General features: G+C 36.4%; 1 protein-coding gene across 5 annotated transcripts in view; it reads right to left on the bottom strand.

Moving 5' to 3' along the window:
* Positions 1-276: 276 nt before the first annotated feature.
* The window catches only part of PPIP5K2 (diphosphoinositol pentakisphosphate kinase 2), a 99094-nt gene continuing 73973 nt past the window's right edge, over positions 277-25397 (bottom strand). For 2 of the 5 annotated variants that reach the window (XM_074952907.1, XM_074952908.1), the window contains 10 exons: positions 23044-23151; positions 22843-22959; positions 21829-22002; positions 19004-19177; positions 17665-17734; positions 15427-15546; positions 14489-14551; positions 10204-10350; positions 6377-6502; positions 277-2105 (listed from right to left, as the gene is read on the bottom strand). In XM_074952907.1, the coding sequence (XP_074809008.1) occupies positions 2038-2105; positions 6377-6502; positions 10204-10350; positions 14489-14551; positions 15427-15546; positions 17665-17734; positions 19004-19177; positions 21829-22002; positions 22843-22959; positions 23044-23151 (1167 nt within the window). In that variant the 3' untranslated portion in view covers positions 277-2037. The remainder of the gene's footprint in view (positions 2106-6376; positions 6503-10203; positions 10351-14488; positions 14552-15426; positions 15547-17664; positions 17735-19003; positions 19178-21828; positions 22003-22842; positions 22960-23043; positions 23152-25397) is intronic. The other 3 variants (XM_074952909.1, XM_074952910.1, XM_074952911.1) reach the window with 3 other exon arrangements.

Here is a 25397-nt window from a genome sequence, read left to right as displayed (position 1 = left end):
ACAGACTGCTGTGCCCATAAGGACCCCCCAGAAGTCAATGGAGCTCTGCATGGGTGCAGCAGTGCACTCACAGGCTTAGTGTTCTCCTATCCCCATTTCAGATGATTGCTTTTAATGATGATGTACATAACTGCCTCCAATTCTTATACAAATTCATATTTCTAAACATGTTTTATTTCAGCTTTTTTGTACTGGGATGAGCAAAAAAGCAGGTAAATATACAGAAAGTGAGATACTATCTATTCATGAAAAAGCAGAAGAGACATTAAATTAGCCATTAACCTTGTTTTTTATTTAGGAGCGCATCAAAATTTTTTACCAGAGCTTTGGTTGACTGGAATGATATGCACGCTTAATTTTAATGGTGTTTTTAAAAAACAGTAAACATGATGTGTACATTCAAACGTGTGCAAGACAAACATTGTCCATACTACATGGTTACATTATAGAAAATGAAATGTTTGAAATATATAGCTGTGAACCCTTTATGTTTTTGGTATAATTTATTTAATCAGCACTTAATAGGACTATTTTCTAGAAGCCATTTCACATGTGCCCTATTTAAAGATTTGTACTGACTATGGCAAGTTCATAGTGTAACTGTAGTTACACTGAGAATTTCTGGATAAGGAAAACAAGGCTCTTATGCTTAAATATTTCTTTGACACTAAATCTCTTGTAATTTAAACTGGAAAAAAAAGTCTAACTTGCAGTTTATAAAGTCATTATTAATAATCAGCCGCTTGAACTTTCAAAAGGGGACAATGACATTTTGAATACATTCTATAATTCTAAATGCCACAGATGAAAGCACAAAACTGCTGAACCTGGATGATTGCTCTTCAAAATCTGACCATTTAAAAGCATAATCTGAGTTGCTAAAGCTTCTCATAGTTCTAATAAAGTCTTCAACAGTCTTAATGAGAGCCGCTGACAACAGCTGCGTTTAGAATGCCAATGGTATGAACATTACAGAAAATGCTGAAGCTTAAGTATTCAGATAAACTTGGAAACATTAAACATTCTGGTAACACTGCAGTTTCTCTTTAATATGAAAGGGCGGTAGGACGCACCACCTACAGAGGGGGTATTTAGAGTTAGATACCAGACCAACTGTAATCGCTCCTTAAAAACCTTGTCTTTTAATGTGGCCTTTTTTTAACTGACTTTTTAAAAAACAAACCTATATAGCAAATAAAGGCATCTTCTTCAGTAAACAAAAGAATTTCTTAGAATAAGAAAATATATAAACAGAAATCTTTTCTGTAGGAGGATATACAGACATATACCTTATATAACCGTGTATATTAAACAACAAAATAAAAAGTATATTCAGATGTTAGGAGTCTGATGTAAACTAACAACAAGGAGATTCAAAGTGAAAATACACTATCCTTACTTCACCCCATTGTGCCTAGTTACTGCAGCATATATGGTATTAAAAAATTCAAATGCAAGAAGCTCTTGTTTAACTCAAAGAGCCAAGCGATTTCTTTGGAAATGTATTCAAATAAAAAAATGCTCCTAACCAAGATCATGTGCATCAAATTTCAGCCCAGGAAAAAAATTCACAGCCACATTATAAACCCCTTGAAAATAGGAGTTTATGACTACAACTACAATGGCGCTTTGAGAGCCATTATAATACATACCATTGGGTTGGGGCGTTTTTCTTTTTGCTTAGTATACATATATAGTAAACAGACACTGGGAAAACCGGCGTGCAGCTTTTTCATTAAAGTTGTGCAATTCATTGAACTGCTGAGTAAACCTCTTTGCCTTAAATATTTTAGAAAATGAGAACAGACTTTTCAGCTGAATATATACAGTGTGCACTAGCTAAGAGTATTTAAATTTATATACAGGTAAGTGCACCAAGACAGACAGAGACATGAATGGCTTTGGAGAGTTGAGTCAAGGTTTAGTTTGCTTTTCTACCATTAAAAATGCACATTGAAGATTGTTTTTGAAGGAAGATGCTCCCAATTTTGTCTGAAGTGCTTCATTTCTTCTCAGTAAGGGTTTAATCACCAAATTTTATATCAAGCTAGATTCTTTAGGAGATGGTGTAACATCAGAGATGCCACTGGAGGGTCCGCTGGTAGCTGCAGAGAAGCAAAAAACCCTACACTGGTAAGATTGTACAGCAAAAGAAAGGTCAATATTAAAACTTACATCAATCTTGCTGTAAACTGAATTCAGGTAACCCATTATAATCACTAAGTAACAAGTGAATTAAGTAACTTTTGAGATGTTTGGACTTAAAGTTAGACCTACTTTGACACTGTTACAATGTGTTGAGCAATTCACTCTTGAAATTCAATAGTCTGCCACAGATGAAAAAAATAACCCACCAAGAGCAACTGTTTGTGAAACCCTCTAACATCTGCTCTTATAGAAATCAGACAGCCAGAAGAGGGAACACATTTTAACAAATTATATTTATCGGAGCTGCCCTGAAAGCCACAGAAAAACAAACAATGCTTTCTGTCTAATGAAGAGGCAGGAAATTGGTGGGAAATAATATTTTCAAGCTTCTCAGAGCTGTAGAACAAATAAAGGAAAGTTTTACAAACTGTTCTTGACAGCATTTTTAAACAGATTTACGTATATACTTGAGCCAAACAACTTAAAAATGTGTTGAAGCAAATTTCTAGTATAAACTGAAGACAGAGAAGGCAGTTTCAGTTTGGTATTTTTACAATAAGATGTTCAATCTTTTACTATAGTCATTTACAATAGTATTGAAGTTTTTCATATGATTAGTTATAGTCAAACAAATAAAAATTCTTGGATTCATGTACCTGTGCATAGGCTTTGTGGGAAATCTCAGCCAAAGGCTCTAAAACACTGGACCCAATAGGGGAGTTATATGGTATTCCTGCTGTGATAGTTAGACTGGCTTCAGTGCTCCAAACAGTCAGCTTCTTTTAAGCAGGAAGCAACAATAGACCCCAAACAGCCAATTAAAAAGGACAGAAGACAAACTTCAATATCCCTTAAATCTCTGGAGAAGATAAATGGTTGACTCGGGGGGAGGGGAATCACATTGCAACAGGAAGCAAAAAACTAAACAAGACATATCCTAAAGAACAAACATAAGACATCTTGAAGGGATAAAGATAGTTACCGCCCAGAAATATATATTTCTGGGAAGTACACTATTATAACAGCTATCAAAAAGATGTAACACCAAAGTATTAAATAGGGAGGGCAGAAAAGTCTGAGGTCCCTTCAAATGGAAAATTTTGTAACAGATAGGTCAAATCTAAAGAACAGCATTTTGTAAATGCACGTAGAAAAGACAATTCTGCTTCTTTTCAAATCTCCTGGATAGACATCGGGTAAGAAATTGGCAAACTCTCACAGAGTGAGCCTTGCTAGGCAAATCTAGAACTTGAAGGCTACGTTTATAGGGCTCAGTATTTAGACATGGTTCTCTTGGAGACAGAGCCTGTCAAGACTGAATAGACAGACAGATAGACAGAACCTGTCAAGACTGGATGAACTTGACAAAGATTTCAGTCAGAGCTAGAAAAAACCTAGGAACCTTTTTGTTTCTTAAATAGACACTGGGCCTGTGGAGAATGGCTTCACTGGAATGGATCTATTGGCAAATGATTAAGGTGAAAGTCAGTCACCCTCTTTATGATTCATCTGTTGCATAATATATTTATTGTGATTTACAGAATTTAGTTGTAAACTGGATCAGTCACTAGAATCTGAACCTTACTGTACAAGGTTAAATTTATTGTTAGAAAAATGGCTTCACTTTGAACGGTTTCAGAGTAACAGCCGTGTTAGTCTGTATTCGCAAAAAGAAAAGGAGTACTTGTGGCACCTTAGAGACTAACCAATTTATTTGAGCATGAGCTTTCATGAGCTACAGCTCACTTCATCGGATGCATACTGTGGAAATTGCAGAAGACATTATATACACAGACACCATGAAACAATACCTCCTCCCACCCCACTCTCCTGCTGGTAATAGCTTATCTAAAGTGATCATCAAGTTGGGCCATTTCCAGCACAAATCCAGGTTTTCTCACCCTCCGCCCCCCCCCCCCCACACACACAAACTCACTCTCTTGCTGGTAATAGCCCATCCAAAGTGACCACTCTCTTCACAATGTGTATGATAATCAAGGTGGGCCATTTCCTGCAGAAATCCAGGTTCTCTCACCCCCCCCTTTTTTTTCCCCCAAAAAACACACACACACAAACTCACTCTCCTGCTGGTAATAGCTCATCCAAAGTGACCACTCTCCCTACAATGTGCATGATAATCAAGGTGGGCCATTTCCAGCACAAATCCAGGTTCTCACCCCCCCCCCTTTTTTTTCCCCCAAAAAACACACACACACAAACTCACTCTCCTGCTGGTAATAGCTCATCCAAAGTGACCACTCTCCCTACAATGTGCATGATAATCAAGGTGGGCCATTTCCAGCACAAATCCAGGTTTTCTCACCCCCCCCCCACACACACAAACTCACTCTCCTGCTGGTAATAGCTCATCCAAAGTGACCACTCTCCTCACAATGTGCATGACAATCAAGGTGGGCCACTTCCAGCATAAATCCCAGTTTAACCAGAACGTCTGGGGGGCGGGGGGTAGGAAAAAACAAGGGGAAATAGGCTACCTTGCATAATGACTTTCATTATGCAAGGTAGCCTATTTCCCCTTGTTTTTTCCTACCTCCCCCCCCCCGACGTTCTGGTTAAACTTGGATTTGTGCTGGAAATGGCCCACCTTGATTTTCATGCACATTGTAGGGAGAGTGGTCACTTTGGATAGGCTATTACCAGCAGGAGAGTGAGTTTGTGTGTGTGGTTTTTGGAGGGGGGTGAGAGAACCTGGATTTCTGCAGGAAATGGCCCACCTTGATTATCATGCACATTGTGAAGAGAGTGGTCACTTTGGATGGGCTATTACCAGCAAGAGAGTGAGTTTGTGTGTGGGGGGGCGGAGGGTGAGAAAACCTGGATTTGTGCTGGAAATGGCCCAACTTGATGATCACTTTAGATAAGCTATTACCAGCAGGAGAGTGGGGTGGGAGGAGGTATTGTTTCATGGTGTCTGTGTATATAATGTCTTCTGCAATTTCCACAGTATGCATCCGATGAAGTGAGCTGTAGCTCACGAAAGCTCATGCTCAAATAAATTGGTTAGTCTCTAAGGTACCACAAGTACTCCTTTTCTCTTCACTTTGAAGAAACCCAAGAGCAACTGAAAAAAGAGCTCTGTTTCATTTGGATCATATTAATATCATATAGGACAAGAAGCAATGAGCTTAAATTGCAACAAGGGAGGTTTAGGTTGGACATTAGGAAAAACTTCCTGTCAGGGTGGTTAAGCACTGGAATAAATTGCCTAGGGAGGTTGTGGAATCTCCATCATTGGAGATTTTTAAGAGCAGGTTAGACAAACACCTGTCAGGGATGGTTTAGATAATACTTAGTCCTGTAATGAGTGCAGAGGACTGGACTACATGAACCCTTAAGGTCCCTTCCAATCTTATGAGTCTATGATCCTATAACAATGTGACAAGTGCCTCATGTACTTGATAAACAGCTGCAAAGAATTAGTCATGATTCAAAATTTGTTTAATTGGTAGTTTTATCTATTTGTTTGTATGCATCACTCCAAGGCTAAATTTCATCTGTTTAACACAGGGAGAAACACTGAATTTGATTACTATCAATTGCTAAAGCCTTCCCAAGTCTAACCCATCAAAACTAAAATCTAAAGCCTATGGGGCTATTGGGAGCCGTGGGACACTACTCAGACCTTCACCTGCATGGGTGGAATGATCCTTTCCTCTCTGCTGATTTATTTAACACACAGTAGCTCGATTATACGTTTGCATTAGGACGAACATCAGAGATACTAGATTTCTGAAGAGCCATAGTACATTAAAACTGCCTTGATCACCAAAATATTTGTGTGTTGCTGCCTTTTTTTTTTTATTATTAAACACACTGTGTCTAACTGCCTTGAGTCTAAATCGGGAAGTCTAGTCCTAACTGCAGATTGACTGCCACCAAGTCACCTGAATACAATTTGAAAGTTTGTTTGTAACCACCAGGGTACACTACATCTGTATTCTATGGAGGCCACAGTTCAGCCATTATTGCTGAAGTGTTATTTTTAAAGTAACTGTACAATGCCCTAATGAATTTATTTTGTGACTATCTGAATGATTCCAAATACAAGGATAGGACTGCTATTTCATAACATTCTTGAAGAAATTATTCAACAGGTAGATGGCACACTATCTTAAATATGTAACAAATCTTTGCATCTTGAATAACTATTGGGTATATTTAAGCAAAAAGAATGAGCTGTTCTGCCTCTGTGACAGAAGTTACTTACATAAGGCTGGTTTCTGTATTGCTAGCCTCTCAGGCAAGGCTGCAAGTGGTGTTGGTTGGATTTTTGCAGGGGTGTATGTATTTAACGAACTTTTTCTTCCAGACAGTGAACTCAAATACGCTGAAGCTGAAGGGGGGTAGGGGGGGAAAAAAAAAAGGTTGTCTTTACCATCATGAACAAAACGTTTGTCAATTATTTGCACATTACCAAAATGAAAAAAAGGCACAAAGTCTATACTTATGGAATCTGGAATCCAGCCATGGATTTTGGGTCTTTATTGTGGCTTCATAGTGTGGGGAAGGAGATGAAATCTGCCTGATCCATCTTAAGAAAGCAACACAAGAGCTTCACAGTGCCAGGAATAATCAGGTTAGTGAATAGCGATTGTTGCTTTGCCAGAAGTGCTCCTGACTTTTGATAGAGCACGTAATGCTGCGAGGACTGGCATTTTGTTTGCTCTACCTAGTCTGAGACATCTAATTAACAAGCCTATAATGGAGCAAATAGACATTTGGTAACTGCTAGAAGACATCATAGGAAGAGGACCAAAAAAAAAAAAAAAAAAAAAAAAGAGTCCACACAAATGAATTCTCCCCAAAGGGAAATAGGGTGGGGAAAAATACTTCTTTCCGCTGCCAAAAGCATTCATGCTCCATCCTGTCAGTAACGAGAGCACTGACCCTTCCTCCCAAGTACCAAAACTTGTTACCAATAAAATCCAACTCCATACACACAGGGGAGCCCTTTCCCATAGCCACTAACTAAGACTCCCTCCTCCTTCCAACTGCCAAACAGTCCCTCAAAAAACAGGGCAACCTGACCCACTTCCTTTCCAACAGTTAACCATTTAATTCTTTAAGGTCTCAAGCCCTCTAGGTTTCCTCTCAACATCACAAAAGACAATTATTTTTCTATTGAATCTTGAAAATTAAGATTGCATTTTAAAGGGACACTATCCGCTTAAAACCTCCTTTTTCCCCCTAAATGTAGTATACCTGCTGGTGAGCGTCCGTGTACATTTTACAATCATTTTTCTATTTCAAAAAAATGTTTCTCCATCTGTTCATGTATAAAAGACACATAAAACAAGATGGGGAATTGACTACACTGGGTAAAAAATGAAACGGACTATTCATAAAGTGCTGTCAAAGTAAAAACACTAGAAAGAGGAAACTAATCTTGTTTGTTATACCATATCAAAGAATAGCAAGTACAATTTTTACCACAAGTAGTATAATTTCTTTACATGCCCCTCAAAAGTTTGCATTTCCCCTTTCACCCTACACAAAGAGTATAAATATCACAGTGAAAACCACACATCTTGCAAGTCTAGCATTGCAGAAAACCGTTTCAAGAGAAGCAGCAACAGAGACACAGTGGAAGGCAATCATCCCCAGCACATTCACATCAACAAGATGCAAACTTGAAGTTCTATTCAGGACCATTTAAACATAAACATGTAGCACAGGGAATCTTTTATAGAAAGAAAATTAAATGAAAAGATATTGTGCATGTGGAACATTCAGATTCAATAATAAAAAAAGAAACAGGAAATACAGATGTTATGGTTCTAGAAGGAACATTAGCTCAGCCAGGTTGAACATACCATATTTTCTATTCCTGTATTTCTGGTTAACTGTGTAGTTTAACATCTGTTTGCCATAATATACATACCACAAAGCATACAAGACGCACAACACATTTAAGTTTGGTTTAGTTAACATTGGCATTAACAGATATCCTGTAACAAATTACATCCAACGTGGAAATGTAGCGTAAACCACAAAGTACTGCATATTTGACACTAGTAAAATTGATTTTCCCCTGCATTCCAGACTTGCAATAATGTGGGTGGGGAAGAGTGTTTTCACTAAAATAAGAGAATAATTAATTGGCTCAAGTATGATAATGTTCCCAAGTTTGCCATATTAAAAAGAAACCAATGACCACATAGTGAAAAAGTATTTCAAACATATTAAGAGTTGATTAACATTTTTGGTAAATTATAGAATCATAGAAATGTAGGACTGGAAGGGACCTCAATAGGTCACCTAGTCCAGTCCCCTGCACTGAGGCAGGACTAAGTATTATCTAGCCCATCCCTGACAGCTCTTTGTCAACCTGTTCTTAACCCCCGCCCCAATGATTGAGATTCCACAACACCCTCCCCCAGGTAATTTGTTCCAGTGCTTAACTACCCTTCCAGTTAAGATGATTTTCTTAACATCTAACTTAAATCTCCCTTGCTGCAATTTAGACCCATTACTTCTTGTCCTGTCCTCAGTGAATAACAATGTATCACCCTCCGCTTTATAACAATCTTTTACATACTTGAAGACTGTTATGTCCTTCCTCAGTCTTCTCTTTTCCAGACTAAACAAACCCAGTTTTTTCAATGTTTCCTCTTAGGTCATGATTTTTAGACCTTTAATCATTTTTGTTGCTCTCTTCTGAACTCTCTCCAATTTGATCACATCTTTCCATGAGTGTGGTGCCCACTACTCCAGTTAAGACTCCTGCTAACACATCCCAGAATAATGTTCAGTTTTTTTACAACAGTATTACATTGTCGACTCATATTTAGTTTGTGATCCTCTATAAACCCCAGATCCTTTTCTGCAGAACTCCTCCTTAAGCAGTCATTTCCCATTTGGTATTTGTGCAGTTGATTATTCCTTCCTAAATGTAGTACTTCGCATTTGTCCTTACTGAATTTCACCCTATTTTATTTCAGACCATTTTGTCAAGATCACTTTGAATTGTCCTCCACACTGCTTGCAATGCCTCCCAGTTTGGTATTGTCCACAAACTTTGTAAGTATACTCTCTATACCATTATCCAAGCATTTATGAAGATATTGACTAGACCCAGACCCAGGACAGATCTCTGTGGGAACCACTTAATATGCCTTTCCAACTTGACTGTGAACCACTTAACTACTTTGAGTATGGTTTTCCAACCAGTTGTGCACTCTCCCTTACAGTAGTAAGTTCATCTAGGTCAGGGATAGTCAATAGGTGGACCACAGGCCAAATCCAGACCGCCAGACACTTCTGAATGGCCCCAAATCTTTTTATTTATTTATCTTTTTAAATTGTTATTATTTTCTCCGGAGCCCAGACTTTGACTATACCTTGACAAAGAAATTTGGACCTTGACAAAAAATAATTGGCTACCATTGGTCTAGGCTATATTTCACTAGTTTGTTTATAAGAAGGTCATATGAGACAGTGACAAAAGCCTTAAAGTCGAGATATAGCATGTGTGCTGCTCTCCCCCATCCACAAGCTTTGTTACCCAGTTGGTTTGACATGATTTGTTCTTGACAAATCCATGTTGACTGTTACTTATCAGCTTATTTTCTTCTAGGTGCTTACAAAGTGATTGTTTGATTATTTGCTCAATTATCTTTCTGGGTACCAAAATTAAGCTGTCTGGTTCATAATTCCCTGAGTTGTCCTTATTCCCATTTTTATAGAACAGTACTATGTTTGCCCTTTTCGTATCCTCTGGGATCTCTCCTGTCCTCCATGAATTCTCAAAGAGAATTGCTTATGGTTCAGAGATTTCTTCAGCCAGTTCCTTAAGTATTCTAGGACACATTTCATCAGGACCTGCTGACTCGAAGACCTATGAATTTGCTAAGTAATTCTTAATTTGTTTTTTCCATATTTTAGCCTCATATCCTACCCCATTTACACTGATATTCGCTATGTTAGTCATCCAGTCACTGATAATCGTTTTGGTCTGTTCACTTTGAGAAATGGCCTATGGATCAACTATGACCAATAATGTTTATGGTTTACAGTAAAAAAAAAATTAATTACAACATAGATCAGTAGACATCTCCGGTAGGTTGTCACTTGAAGTAGCAGCAATGGAGGCAAGAAATTCATCCACCTGCTTTAAAGACAGGGAGTTGTGCAGGGTTTCTAGAGGGCAGATGGAAGGCACCATGGAATATAGTTCAAAACCTACAAAAATAAAGAGAGAGAGAGGATTTCCAGACATTAGAAATAAGACCAGAATGGAACTGTTGTACAGACAGGAAACACTGCATAAAAATGAACATAAAGTACATGTCTGATATCAAAACATGCAAACATACAATATCCTTGAAGTCATGACATAAAATGCTATGCAATATGGAGTTAGAACAAGGTATGTCAGATTCCATCATATAGTAAGCTCAAGATAGCGTACTACAGACTACAAAACCCATGTCCACATAAATCAGTGTACACAGATACAAAATATATCTTTGCTCAGTACAGGAAGTTAACAACTGTTCCAGACAAACTTATTCAATCATTAAAAAAGGTGCGGAATGTCAGTATTTTCCCTACTTGTTCCCATACCGGTCATAACAACATATAGGTAACTAATTCATTCAAGATGGAGTAGCAGCGTGGTCATGCTGTGAACATTTTTAACTGAGTTGTTCTGACAGAGAACAGCTAAAAACATTGGCATTCCTGACAGGCAACGCCTTGTAGCATACACTCTCTAGCCTCTCAGGTATCCTAGGGACAAGACTTGCTTTAGGTTTCCACTTTAAGGTCTTCCAAAACCACTACCAGCATTTTTTTACCTTGAGACTATATTTTAATTTTATAACAAACATTTATACCTATCTTTACTAAAACAATGATTTATATCACTAGAAATTTCACAACTTAAAACTGCAAATGATACCAAGTCAAAATTGAAGTGTTATTAACTTTGTTTCCCAATATTAGTATAGACATATTGACATTTCATAAACCAGCCATGCACATTTTTATTCCTAATGAAATAAAACAAAGCATTTAAAATACATATCTATGCTTAATAGTGCAGTTTTGTGAACTGATGTAAGCTTGATAGCACTCAATGAAATCTGCATCTCACAGCATTTCAAAAGAGGAGACACTAGTCCACATTAGCATTCTTATATACAGCTGCAACATTAAATTTACAGTATTGAACTGAAAAATTAGAAATTGGTATATTTCTTCCGAGATGTTTATTTCAATGAAAAGACAATACTTAAAGAATGTCTAAAATTTCAATTCAAGGTACATTTCTTTTTAAACATAAAACATAAGAATGGCCTGACTGGGTCAGACCAAAGGTCCATCCAGCCCAGTATCCTGTCTACCGACAGTGGCCAATGCCAGGTGCCCCACAGGGATTGAACCTAACAGGTAATGATCAAGTGATCTCTCTCCTGATACCTTTGTAAAGGTATCAATATGTGAACTTCCTCAAAAAACATTACTAAGCATTTACATAGAAAATAATTCTACAAAATTTCAACTCAAGAACTTTTGTATTCATATTTGGACCCAGCCTTGGATTCAAATGAGAGCCAATCCTGCTAAGCAAGCTGCTCAAGGGTACTTAAATCAGCTTCACTTACCCTATAACAGTTCTAATGTTGCATGTTTTTAGAAACTCAGATGTCATGTGCAAAACAAACACTACCACACAATGTCATGTATACTTTCTTTAATATGACAGCAGCTAAGCTGCAGTATAAGCATTAAAATAAATGTGTTTGGCATAAGTGTAAGATACTAAAAATACTATGCATGCGTGCAAAGCGCAGACCCTTTCTTTGCATTACAGTAAGTTCCACCAGATTTACATTTTAAGCTAACAGAAGTGTTACCAGCACAAAAATGTTTTCCAAAATATTTACATTTTAGTCTAACAAACAATTTAGTGGAACAATGTCAAGTTAGGTCATGACACATGCTTTAAAAAAAACAAAAACAAACCTACTTATATTTCAATGCCTATTCATGATGATGATGATTATTAATACTACTATGGTAACAGCTGTTATAGAAAATCCATAGGACTTTTCAAAGAAAATTTTAGAAGAACTAACTATTTATGTTTACTTTTTGAAATTTCATTTACCCAGACCACTCAAATAAAACTAGTAACTTTTTAATGGCTTTTTAAACAAATACCACAGAAACCCACTTACCCATATTATGTCTTTTAAATAGGTTGTCTTTATAAAAATTTTTAGCCAAAAATGCCTGACAGTGTGTATCCCTTTAAATAATATATGTGCCTGCCAACTACCCACCCTTGGGTTTTGGTGGTATTCACCTGTAACCCCTTCAACATACAAGACAATGAAAGGGTTAACACAGCAATTTAAAAAGTCATCCTACTGTCTTACATTTAATAGCTAGAAACACATACCACTGGCGCCTAGAAATTCCATAGAGGAAATGGACCAGCACTAAAGAGGTGTGGATGTTCTGCATAGACGCCCACAAAATAAGGTGAAGCACTGTCAGATTACTTGTTTCAATGTGTTCCTTGAATTAAAGATGAAGGGGCGGGGGGGGGGGGGGCGGAAAATAAGGGGGTGGAGAGTGTCTGTGAAATGGGTTAGAGGTTGTAATGACATCACAAAGTTATGGAAATAAAAGAGTGAAAGGGAGAATTAAATGACAGTCCAGAAGACAGACAAACAACGATAATTTTAAAAAGTTGGTAGAGAACACTTGGGAACCTGGAACACCTCAGGGAATGCATTTAGGATTCACAGGAGCACATGTGGCATGCATTAAATTGTAAAAGGTATGTGGAAAAATATTTATATTAAATGAATCAGAATACACAATGTACACAAAGTAATTGTGTTTAAATAGAGATTTTTATTAAAAAAATTATCCAGTTACAATAAGTTTGTTGCTGCCTGTTCCCTTTAGAACTAATTTTTTGAAACTGTTACATAACAGATTCTACACCGTGAATCTAGTCTCACCTTCCAACTTTCAAATGTTTTGCCAACACTGAGTTTTTAAGTACATCTCTTTTAAGTACATCTCAAGATTATCTGACTTGATTTTAATATAGAGTAAGGCCCACCTTTCTCATTTTCAAGGATGATGTTTAAGTCAGCCTTTTAAAAACTTTTTAATAACTGCAGGTTTGGTGGTGGTTCTAACAGTTTTATACTAAACACTTTCTTCAGGAAGCCACTGCAGTAAAAAAATTGACTAAAAATTCCAGATGGATACAATATTTCAAGTACTACTTCATGACTTTATTCAGAAGCAAAACCAAGTGAGAACTATGCTTTTTTTTTTTTTAACCTGAACCATCTTTTAAGTAAAAGGTTTGTTGGAGGTCAATAGGACAGATCTTTATGGCTATTTTCACTTCACTTTCAATGGCAGGACCTTATTACCCTGCCACTGTATTGTGTCAGTTTTAAAATGGTAATTAAAAAAATCTACACTAAGATGTGATAAATGCTGAAGATTGAAGCCAACTTCTATTTAAAGGGCATGCTGTAGGGCCTATGTAGTGAGCTAGAAAGTAATAAGTAACATATTTCATACTTTCAACTTGCATATGTTAAGATAGGCTTCATTAAAATATGGTAGACTGGAGATGAATTAGCTTTCACCATAGAGTTCAAGAGGTCAACACAAGACGAAGTCAACTCTAACTGATTATTAGTGAAGTATTCAAGTAACTGGCATACATGATGAACATATTGATCATTAAGTATGGCAAGGATAAGTAGCAGTTTTTCTGTTCAGTCATCAGAACTGCAGATTAACTGAAATGGATCCTACATTTTACTTTACTTTTTAATCAAGTGACACTTCAAGAAGATGGTAGCAAACGCCTGTTGTCAGATACTGTGATTTTATCTAGATTCAGAAGGCTTAGGGAAACAGTGGAGCACAGCAGCAGGAAGAGGAAGAAGTAGAATGTTAAACTATTGAGAAGTATATGCCATTCAAGATCAGAAAAGTTTGTTTTTATCATATACCATACACAGTCTGATCACCTGAGACATTGGAAAGAATTCAATTTGTCAAAGAATTCATGATTATAAGCAATATTTCCATTTTCACAAGATTTTCTGATGAGTGAATTTTGAAATCATATTTATATAAATGAATAATAAAGGAGGTATTTAAGACTATATCAATGTATCTAGTGATTATGAATATGTTTGGAACTGTGCTTGGTTGAAGTTAGGAAGGACAGATGATTGGACGAAACTGTACACCCCGTATTTGAAATAAAATGAAATTAAGGGATGAAGCAAGGGAATATTTTTTTTTTTTAAATAAAAGCAAAACGTACCATTGGTTGGGTGTCGAGCAAATGAGATAGAAAATCTTTTAACAGCAGAACCACGTGTGGTGTCTGAGAAAGAGAAAAACAGGTACCTGAAATTCATAACAGCTACCAAAAGAGGGACACATTTCAAAAAAGGAAAGAAGAAAAAAGATGAAAACGTTAGAATTAAGTGGCATGCAGAAAGGACCAGGGGAAAGGGACAGAGGCCAAAAAGAGGTAAAAAGTAGAAAATATGGCTTCATTGATAACTGCAAGGTATTTAATGAAGTGTATGAAAGAAAAGCAGGATGAGCTGGTGATTTTGGCATACAAAGTTATATCTGGTTAGAGCTGAACATTGAGAAGAGTGAATGTTGGAAAAAATTACATTAATACTGCTCGACCTTAGTGTTAAAAAAGTAAATTAGCACATTTTCTTTAAATGCTGAAGCCTGCTGTGAAAGCTATTCTACCCAAGATTACTGAAGCCTAAAACCTATCACTCCTCTATCCACACCCACCAAAAAGGAATCCTAAAATTTTCACTCAGTAATATCAAGCTAGTCTTTTCCTTTTGAGTCCTTGTAAATTCTGCATGCAATGTAATATGTTTCAATTCAATGTCAATACGTAATTATCAAAATCAGAGGCTTAAGTGATGAGCACTTCCAACTACATTTTCACCTCTTCATTGTTCTTAAACTGTACATTCTGAAAATCTTTCAATGTATATTGTCTACATGGTACACCAAATGGAGAAGCCAGGAACAAGGATTAACTGTGTCATTAAACTAATATAACCAAGCTATGGGCAGTAAAGAGGCAGTAGAAAGTCGTACAATTAATTAATGCTAAGACAAAGGATTCTACGATTCCACTGAATCAGTAGCCTAGGGTTCATCTTTAGAACTTCAATGTGTGCACATGGATTTGTGTGTGCATCTGAGAGAGTGTGCACATACCATCTATGCAGCCAGAAGAAGTCAGCTTTTTACGTTGAGTACGAGCATAATCCTGTAGGTTAGGTGCGCTTGAAGAACCCCCGAGTACTGAGGTGCTAAACAGGCCCGCACAGTGAGACCCTGATGGGAGTTAGAGAAAATACATACAACAACCAGGTGCTCTTCCATTCACATTGGGGATGCATGCAGCATGCAAGCACATGGCTCTTACCACACAAAAGGCAGCCTTTGGCAGTGTCTTGAACAGTTCACAATATGCTTATAATGTCACAGTGGTTGTAACTACCATAATTTATTGTAACTTCTACACATTTGACCACCCTCTGCTATATGTGACTAGAGAGGACTGGACTTTAACAAAGGGACTTCGTTTCCCGTTGTCAGGTTCGGTAAAGAAAAATTACCAGTTAGCATCAACATAAATAAATAAATAAATAAATAAATAAATACATAAATAAATAGACATGGAAGTTACATGTTTTAGAACCTGCAGTTCTGAAACAAATATAACCTGGCAAATCTTGCTTATTGCTTTCATGGAAATTGACCCCCTTGACATGGCAGTCTGTAACTTCAAGTACTCACACATTTTCCTCAGACTTTTCACAGAAAAATTTCACTTTCCATCACTCATGATTTAACATGAAACAAGTTAACCAAATTATCCATTCTTGTATCTGTATTTCAGCTATTGTCACAGCCAACTATAGAATTTTAAAGCAGAAGTTTCACCAGGTTTAGCTTCACTTCTTTCCTAAAAAAGACCCTTGTATTAAGTAGTCCTCCATGTAAAAACCTGTATACTTTTGTTGCCCAATCATGAACAATTTTACCATTACAAGTGGTTTAACAAGTAATTGATGAAATACCATTCATACACTTAAGTGTGAAGACATTTTGTTTACATAGTCCACCATACTATGAAAATCTCATCCAAATTAAGAAAATGGGAAGAAATTACTCTGTCTAGAATTTGTATTTTCCTTTAATCTTCATTATTATTCTGTAAAGCCAGTGTTATTACTTGATGGAGGCCCAGTTCAGATATCATTGTCTGTATTTCATATACATGGCAGGATATTTAAAAACAGCCACCTACCCACTGATTTATTGCCTTCCAACAGTGGGAAACATTAGTAGCACATGTGATGAATCATGGCCGATATAAATTGGTGCTTGGTCTGTGGCAAAAGCCTTTTCACCAAAGTAATACCTTCAACTATGCACGCAAATGTAACAGCTTCTACAAACTATACTGTGTCATATCGAAGAAGGGTACTATAATTTTAGCAAAAAGTTAGAAAGATTGGCTTCAGTAGTCAAGACCACAAGATGTATACATTTTACTAGGAAAATGTAACAGGAGTAAGAATATCACAGCAATAAGACATACAAATAAGTACAATGCCTTAAATGGAAAGATAGTGGAACTTTTACTTCTAACGTGCAATGCAAGGTATTTATGTGTGTGTTTTGTTTAATGTGTCCTGAGTTAGTTATTTCTGAAAACAGACAATTTTTTGCATTTACAGAAAAAGATACAACTAACTTACAGTAGCGCAAGATTTCCTATCTAATGCATAATAACCGTAATGCCTGTTTCATGGTAACAGCAGAAGAACATTTCCTGAATTAAAGCAAGTTAAGATGTTATAATTCACAGTTAAAATTAATTATTCTGTCCATTGATAGGAATATTTGAGGGTGGGAATGAGGGGGAGGTGCAAAAACCTCAGTCTCTCATTAGAAACTAAAGTTTCTTGGTGAAGGACAGGAGGCTGGGGTTTCTTTACACCCACTAGTATCTCTTCAGTTGTCTCAACTGACCACAGGAGAAGACATTTATTTTCGCTTGAGAAGTGTTTGTAACAGTTTGCATACTGCGGCTTTTGCTTTCAAAGAATTCCACAAAAATATTAACATGTCAGTCATAATTTAAAATTAAAAATAACCCTGAGAACTTTCTTTGGTCAGAGTAAAGAATCAGTGAACAGTCTCAATTGTTTTACTGTTCCCTAAGATCCCGTTTCCATTAAAAGAACTTTTTCTGCTGAAATATTGGTCAACTCAGTGGGTTATACTGTCCCAATGAATTAGTAGATACTATTATATTCAAAATACTTTTTGCTCTTGTTTACACAAGAGTTTTAAAAATCCAAGATCATATATCTGTGTGCAAAACAAAAAGCATTGGAAAATCTGCTTACTTGAAACAAAATTTCAATTGCATGTACATACCTAAACCACTCTGCTTTTGTTCCAGAATAGTTCTTGGTGTTCGTAAGTTACTATTGTTCTCTGAGAGGACCTGCATATGGAAAACAGAAAAATAAGAAAAAAATAGAATAGCAGCATGAAGTGTCCACTAAACTTGATATATTGGCCTGCTCCAGACCGACAAGTGTTAATAAGCTGTATGATAAATGTTAGTAGAAATACATAAACGAAATATGAAAGATCATGCAATATCCCCTTGTGAAGGGAGTCCATTTCACATATGAAGTCCTTGCAATGAGGTGGTGCAAAGCGGGCATTCAGAATTAAAAAGAACACAGACCAAGACAGAGATGAAACCACAGACGACAGTTGAGATAGATTTTACTTTATTTTACCAAATGCACACTCCTAAACTGCTCCTGTATTGAAAGGGGAATGGGAGCGGGGAAGGAAAGACAGACAGGCTGTTGAAGTCACCATACAGTCACTGATCCATGCACGGGCTCTATCAGCATAGCCTTCAGATGCTCACAGCCTTTACTGATACACTCTTTTACCATATACAAGTTCCTTAAATTTCCAAAAAGGAAATGGAAATTACTGAAACTCTTAGAAAAAGAAAGGGGCATGGTTAGAACACCATCCATTGTCCTATATACAGACAATATTTTGAATTGAGCAATCTTTAGATCGTCACCGATATTTTGACTGTGTCATGTCCTGCTCTTTCCCCAATATTTAGACAAAAGTCTTCAAAATATTGTACAATTCAATGGATGAAGTACTGTGTTTGATTTTTTAATTAGATATCTCCAGATATAGGAGTGAAGGCAAGAATGGTTAGTGCTAGAGTTTGTTTCCTGCTCAGTTAATACCAGGCCACTGAAAATATGATCTATACAAAACAAGTTTTGAATAGTAATATCAGACCCCACATCAATTATTTTAAGTGGCATCGTCTGTCATTTATTTAAAAAAAGTTTCAATTTACCTACCACCAAATTAAGCAATGCTGTTTTTAAAGTCTTAAAGGACAACTAAGCCAAAGCTGAAGTCAGTTTCATTAGACAGTAGTCTATGCCTTTTCTGGAGCGTTAATGTTTACAATTCCTGTAAAAAAACTAATTCATTGTGGAAATATCTAATTCAGTGAAAATTCTGTGAAAAACATGCATTTGCTTTCTCCTCCTTCCTCCCCCAATATTCTTGGAAGTAACTAGTATTTTTAAAAGTGCATTTTAATGACAAGTGTAAGAATTTACTTGGAATGTAATCCATAACAAGGGATTAGATGTCCTTAAAGACAGTTGGTTGCTGCTTGGAATGCATAATAATGTTTAATGAAGTAAAGTTTAAAAACCTGTTGCCATGAGCCAAAAATACTGGATGTGAAAGCCAATGATTTAGGGGAGACAGGGGAAGAAGTGATTTGTTCCCCTGATCTGCGTCTTCGACGCCCAGTACCCACACCACTGGTGTAATGCAGCCAGGTACCAATACACTCTGGGCTAGACACACTCAGGGGGCTCTCTTCCTGGAAGTGAGAAAGGGGGCAAAAAAACAGCAAATCATGCAAAGTTAGATTCCACAGAGCCAGTGATCAGAAAAAAAAAATACAGTTTGTTTGCACTCTTTCATATACAGCTTTAAAACTATTAAACAGTAATTAGGAATGACTAACACTTCAAACTACATCTTTTAATCCACTACTTTCACCAAGTTTCTGGTAGACTAAAATTTTACCAATAGCAAGATAGAAGAACAATGGTAGTCAAAAACTGGTCCACAGCTTTAAAAATGACTGGTAACAGAACACGTGTTACTCTGAACATACTGTTTAATAGTTTTTCCCCCTTCAACGTATGGTAAGCTTTTCTATCTGTTATTTAATAGATTTTTCTTTTGCATTTAAAGTACTACCACTTATTTCAAAGAGCCAGATGATTTTGGAATGGGACTGGAGATTACATGACTGACCCCCAAGGAGTGGCAAGAAGGATTTCTTAACCTTAAAGCACTAAGGAACTTCTGGCGCCAAAGAGTAGAAAGAGATTTCAAGGGACAATGTCAGGCTAAAAAAAGCAATATTCTTCTACCTGTGTTAATACCACCTAGATTAAACAACACTGAACCTTTTTAGAAATATAAGTTTGTTTCTCACAATTTATATTCTTTAGTTTTTCCATTTAATTGTAAGCTCAAGGAAATGAGACTACTCAACTTCATTTCTTGTCTCCATGCACTAGTACAGTGCAGCCATGTTTGTATTAGACCCTTCTGAAGACTATAATCCACATAAAATTCAAAACTTTAAATTTATTTTACTACAGATTATTTAAAAAAAAAAAAAGACTTAGGTTGAGCCCAAACTACCTGACAGTGTCCCTTTAAATGAATGGACTGGAGTGGAAAGAGTCTTATCTTTAAAAAAATAATACTAAGGCAATTTAAGATGAAGTCAAACTATACTTTCAAGATACCAATTGGTCAAAATTCTTCAAAGACTGTTTTGCAGATTTCAGTGAGGGCAGACACAAATATATTAGCTCTTCCAATTTACCTTTTTTGCACAAACTTTCACAGCTATATGAGTAAAATCAAAGACTATTATTCAATAGGAAGTAAAAATTTAGAATTTCCATAAAAGCTGGATGCTGGAACAGATTCTACTTGAATGTTTTACCTGCTGAAAGTCAAAGTTTAGCAATGCATATCAATAATACCTCTTGAAAGCAGCTTCTGAAAATTTACAAAGAATGAAAATGGTTAAAAATTTGAAATACTATAAAACTGCACGTGAACTTCTCTCTAGGAAGGGAGCTTGCATGATCAGAATGAAAGCCACTTTCAAAAACATTGATATTACTCCTCTCAAACATTGCTTATGTTAAAACAGGAAATGCAACCTGCAATACATTCACAAATATCACCTCTTAATTTTTTTATGTTATATATGGATCATAACAAAACCATCCGTATTATTCTCCACACGTTGACAGTAACCAAGTTACTTGGAATTCTTACTATTGAGGTACCCATTCTATATAAGCACCTATTCCTGAGACAATATGCAGGGAAAAGGGCATACAGTTCTTTGAGGTTTTAAGCAACTGAGAATAAGGTAGTAAACTGCACTTTTATGTTCTAGTGTCAGGCCAGGTCTACACTATAAACTTACATCGTTGTAACTATGTCCCTCAAAGGTGTGAAAAATCCATACCCTTGAGCAATGTAATTATACCAACCTACTCCCCGGTGTAAACAGCCGCAAACAGGGCTTCTCCCATTGACATAGCTATCATCTCTTGCAGAGGTGGATTAACTACACCAACAGGAGTAGCTCTCCCCTCAGTGTAGGAGCGTCTTCAGTGAAGTGCTACAGCAGTGCAGCTACACCGGTGCAGCTATGCCACTGTGGTATTTTAAGTGTAAACCTACCCTCAGTGTCACTGAGGTACTAGTGTGCACCAGCAGAGTCTTTACTGTTCAGCCATATTAATGGCATACAGTGAATCATCACTGACTTGCCCCACTATTGTGATGTTAGAGCACCTTTTATGACAGTTTCTCAACTCCTTGGTGTCATGGCCTCTATACCAGGAGCACAAAAAGTCTTAGGGCACTTATCTGAAGACTCTGGAAAACACACATTCCCTGCCCCTCAAAGCATGCTGCCAATTTGCTCTCTTACCTTCAATCACTGTGCCACTGGAATCAGCTGCTCCCTATGAAAGTTAATTGTAGATGGCGAAATTTTCTTGCAGCCACCTCTCCTTCCCCCACCCCAATCCCCACAAATGAAAAAGCTCAATATTTTGTTTCCATTAGCAGCAGTCTTGTGAGAATGCATATGCAAGCAATGTACGTTAGTCAGCTTGGAGAAGAAAGAGTTGAGACAAAAAAATGTGCACCTTCATTGTCATAGAATAAAAGTTATATATTAAGATTTGAAATACTAAAGGAAAGAAAAAGAATTTATATGGCCCAACAGTCATATGCTGTTTCTGAAATTCCTTTCAGACAACCATTGCCATGGAGAATTTCCCATGGAATAACAGCACCACTTTGAGAGGAATGACACCATTCTATTTTTGTGTAATCAAAAACAGAATAGTCTTTACTTTTTTGTTAGAAGTAAATGAAGAATTCATTTCAGTAGACATGCACTGTGACCGAAACACTTACTTCAACAGAACCAATCTTCCTGGATCTTGGAAGGGGTGACTTTCTGTGTATGTGAATTGGGTCTGACACCATTGGCTTGAATACCACTACTGATCGATCCGTTTCATCCCTTTTAGAAGTATGTGACTCCTCATCACTATCATTTTTATGGCAGGTTTTCTTTGAGCCTTCATTCTACAAGTAAAGATGTTATCTGTTCAAGTTATCTACATACGTTGTACTATTTGGACATGGAAATCCATTAAGGAAGTCAGTTATAGAATAATTTAAGCATTTTTTGTATGTAGTAAAGCATTAATTATATGCATGAAGTTTGGTGACACAAGGTTTTTAAACCATACAAATACTGGTTTTTATATACCTAGAAAAAGAATTTGCTACTTTAACTCTCTTCTACAACATGTGACAATGTGACGATATCATTGCTTACACCACCATGTCTTCTTACATGTTTCACTGAATATGTAAAGAGTAAAATCCTGGTTCCATTTAAGTCAATGGCAAAACTCCCACGGACTTCAATGGGGGCAGTATTTCACCCACGGAGTCTTAACATTTGTAACACCAAATTGTTTAACTATATAGATGTACACAGATACAAACTGAAAAATATAATCTATAGTCTCACTAGCCAATATTCCCCCAAATTCCAATTCATATTTTTTCTTATGCATTTGTCAGAACATTGGAGAAACAGGACTATCTCCAACAACAAATTAGGCAAAACCATAAAAGGTTGCAATTACAAAGGCAGTAAAAACAAATGAGGTGAGTATACACCTTTTATTGAAGTAAAGTATCTATTTGAAATCAGAGGGCCTGAATTATGACGTATAACTGTTACTCATAGTACACTAGTTTATTTTTATATGCATACAGTACACACAAAGTTAATTCAAAATCATGCGTCATTCTTTCTAACTAATTCTCCAGTGATTAACACAAAAGTTATTGGAACATATTCATGAACAGAGAATCCTTGAACTTTTGATCTAAGTACGCCAGAAGTATTACCTCTCGGGAGGCAGGTCTATATCCAAAACCAGCTGGTAAGTTTTTATCCTCTTCACAGCCTTTAGCTCCGGGACTAAAGTGAAGCTCCACATGAAAACGTTCCTCTGAAGAAAGTTCCTAAAGACAATGAATATCTACTCTTTAAAACATGGTTTGAACTAATCATATTTCTGTAGATATTTATCAATTTTATTTACTTACCTTGTTTGGATCCTCATACAGCATGATAACAATCTGGGTCATGTAATTGAGTTCACTGACAATATTGAGATAGTCCATAGCTCGTTTCCACTGTTCCTCTTTTGACTCCTTAAAGAAATGGAAACATTTTGTAACACATTTTAAATAAAAAACCTTTGAAAATAAAATTGAAGTGATTTAAGAGAAAAAGGTGATCTTAACTTATGAATATTTAATTCATATTTTAAAAATAAATTTTACATTCAACCCAAAATGCCCACAGCTCCTCCAAATGAATGAAAATGAAACAAACATTCTAGAAAAACAAACCAAAGACTAGCCCTTCAAGTTCAGATCACATTTAGAACCTTGCATTTGCTGAAATTTTATGGCTGCAGAAATGACTAGAGAATTTTCTGTGAGCCACAGAATGTACCCCTCAATAAGAATGCTCTTCCCTGTAAAAAATAAAAATACTGAATCAAATAGTGATCAATAAACCCATTACTGAGCTCATAGTAAACTTATAATAAGTAGGGCTGTCAAGCAATTACAAAAATTAATCGATTAATCATGTAATTAAAATTAATTGCAATTAATTGCACTGTTAAACAATAACAGAATATCATTTATTTAAATATTTTTGGATGTTTTCTTCGTTTTCATATATATTGATTTCAATTACAACACAAAATACAAAGTGGACAGTGCTCACTTTATATTTATTTTTATTATAAATATTTGCACTGTAAAAAACAAAAGAAATAATATTTTTCAATTCACCTAATACAGGTACTGTAGTCCAATCTCTATCATGAAAATTGAACTTACAAATGTACAATTACATCCAAAAAAATAACTGCATTCAAAAATAAAACAATGTCAAAACTTTAGAGCCTACAAGTCCACTCAGTCCTACTTCAGCCAATCACTCGGACAAACAAGTTTGGTTACAATTTGTGGGAGATGATGCTGCCCACTTCTTGTTTACAATGTCACCTGAAAGTTAGAACATGCATTCACATGGCACTGTTGTAGCTGGCATCGCAAGATATTTATGTGCCAGATGTGCTAAAGATTCACATGCCCATTCATGCTTCAACCACCATTCCAGAGGACATGCATCCATGCTGATGATGGGTTCTGCTCAATAACAATGCAAAGCAGAGCGGACTGACACATGTTCATTTTCATCATCTGAGTCAGATGCCACCAGCAGAAGACTGATTTTCTTTTTTGGTGGTTTGGGTTCTGTAATTTCCGCATCGGGGTGTGGCTCTTTTAAGACTTCTCAAAAAGCATGCTCCATACCTTGTCCCTCTCAGATTTTGGACGGCACTTCAGATTCTTAAACCATGAGTTGAGTGCTGTAGCTATTTTTAGAAATCTCAGATTGGTATGTTTTGTGTTTTTTCAAATCTGCTGTGAAAGTGTTCATAAAACGAACTTGTGATGGGTCCTCACCCGAGACTGCTATAACATGAAATACGTGGCAAAATGCGAGGAAAACAGAACAGAAGGATATACAATTCTCCCCCAAGGATTTCAGTCACAAATTTAATTAACGCTTTTTTTTTTTTTTTTTTAAACGAGTATCATCATCAGCATGGAAGCATGTTCTGGAATAGTGGCCAAAGCTTGAAGGGGCATATGAATGTTTAGCACATCTGGCACATAATGTTTAGCATATCTGCAATGCCAGCTACAAAAAGGGCCAGCCGAAAGCCTGTTCTCACTTTCAGGTGATATTGTAAATAAGACGCAGGCAGCATTATCTCCCATAAATGTAAACAAACTTGTTTCTTAGTGATTGGCTGAACAAGAGTGGACTTGTAGACTCTAAAGTTTTACATTGTTTTGTTTTTGAGTGCAGTTATGTAACAGAAAAAATCTACTTTGTAAGTTGTACTTTCATGATAAAGAGATTGCACTACAGTACTTGTATGAGATGAATTGAAAAATATGATTTTTTGTTTTACTGTGCAATATTTGTAATAAAAATAATATAAAATGAGCACTATAAACTTTGTATTCTGTGTTGTAATTGAAATCAATATATTTGAAAATGTAGAAAAACATCCAAAAATATTTAATAAATTTCAACTGGTATTCTATTGTTTAACAGCGCAATTAAAACTGCGATTAATCGCGATTAATTTTTTTAATTGCGATTATTTTTTTGAGTTATTCATGTGAGTTAACTGCGATTGACACCCCTACTAATAAGTAGTACAAATTCCACCAGAAAATAAAATCCCTTCTGCTCTGCACCACTGGGCAGAGCAGGAGAAACATGCTGATTAGTGCACCCTTATTCTGCCAAGGCTCAGGCAGAACCAACAGAAGGAGAGGTTACTCACGTTGCACAGTAACTG

This window comes from Natator depressus, chromosome 5 (assembly GCF_965152275.1).
Source record: "Natator depressus isolate rNatDep1 chromosome 5, rNatDep2.hap1, whole genome shotgun sequence".
NCBI classification, from domain to species: Eukaryota; Metazoa; Chordata; order Testudines; family Cheloniidae; genus Natator; species Natator depressus.
The sequence above is the reverse complement of the archived record's forward strand: the minus strand, read 5'-3'. Positions and strand labels throughout refer to the sequence as shown.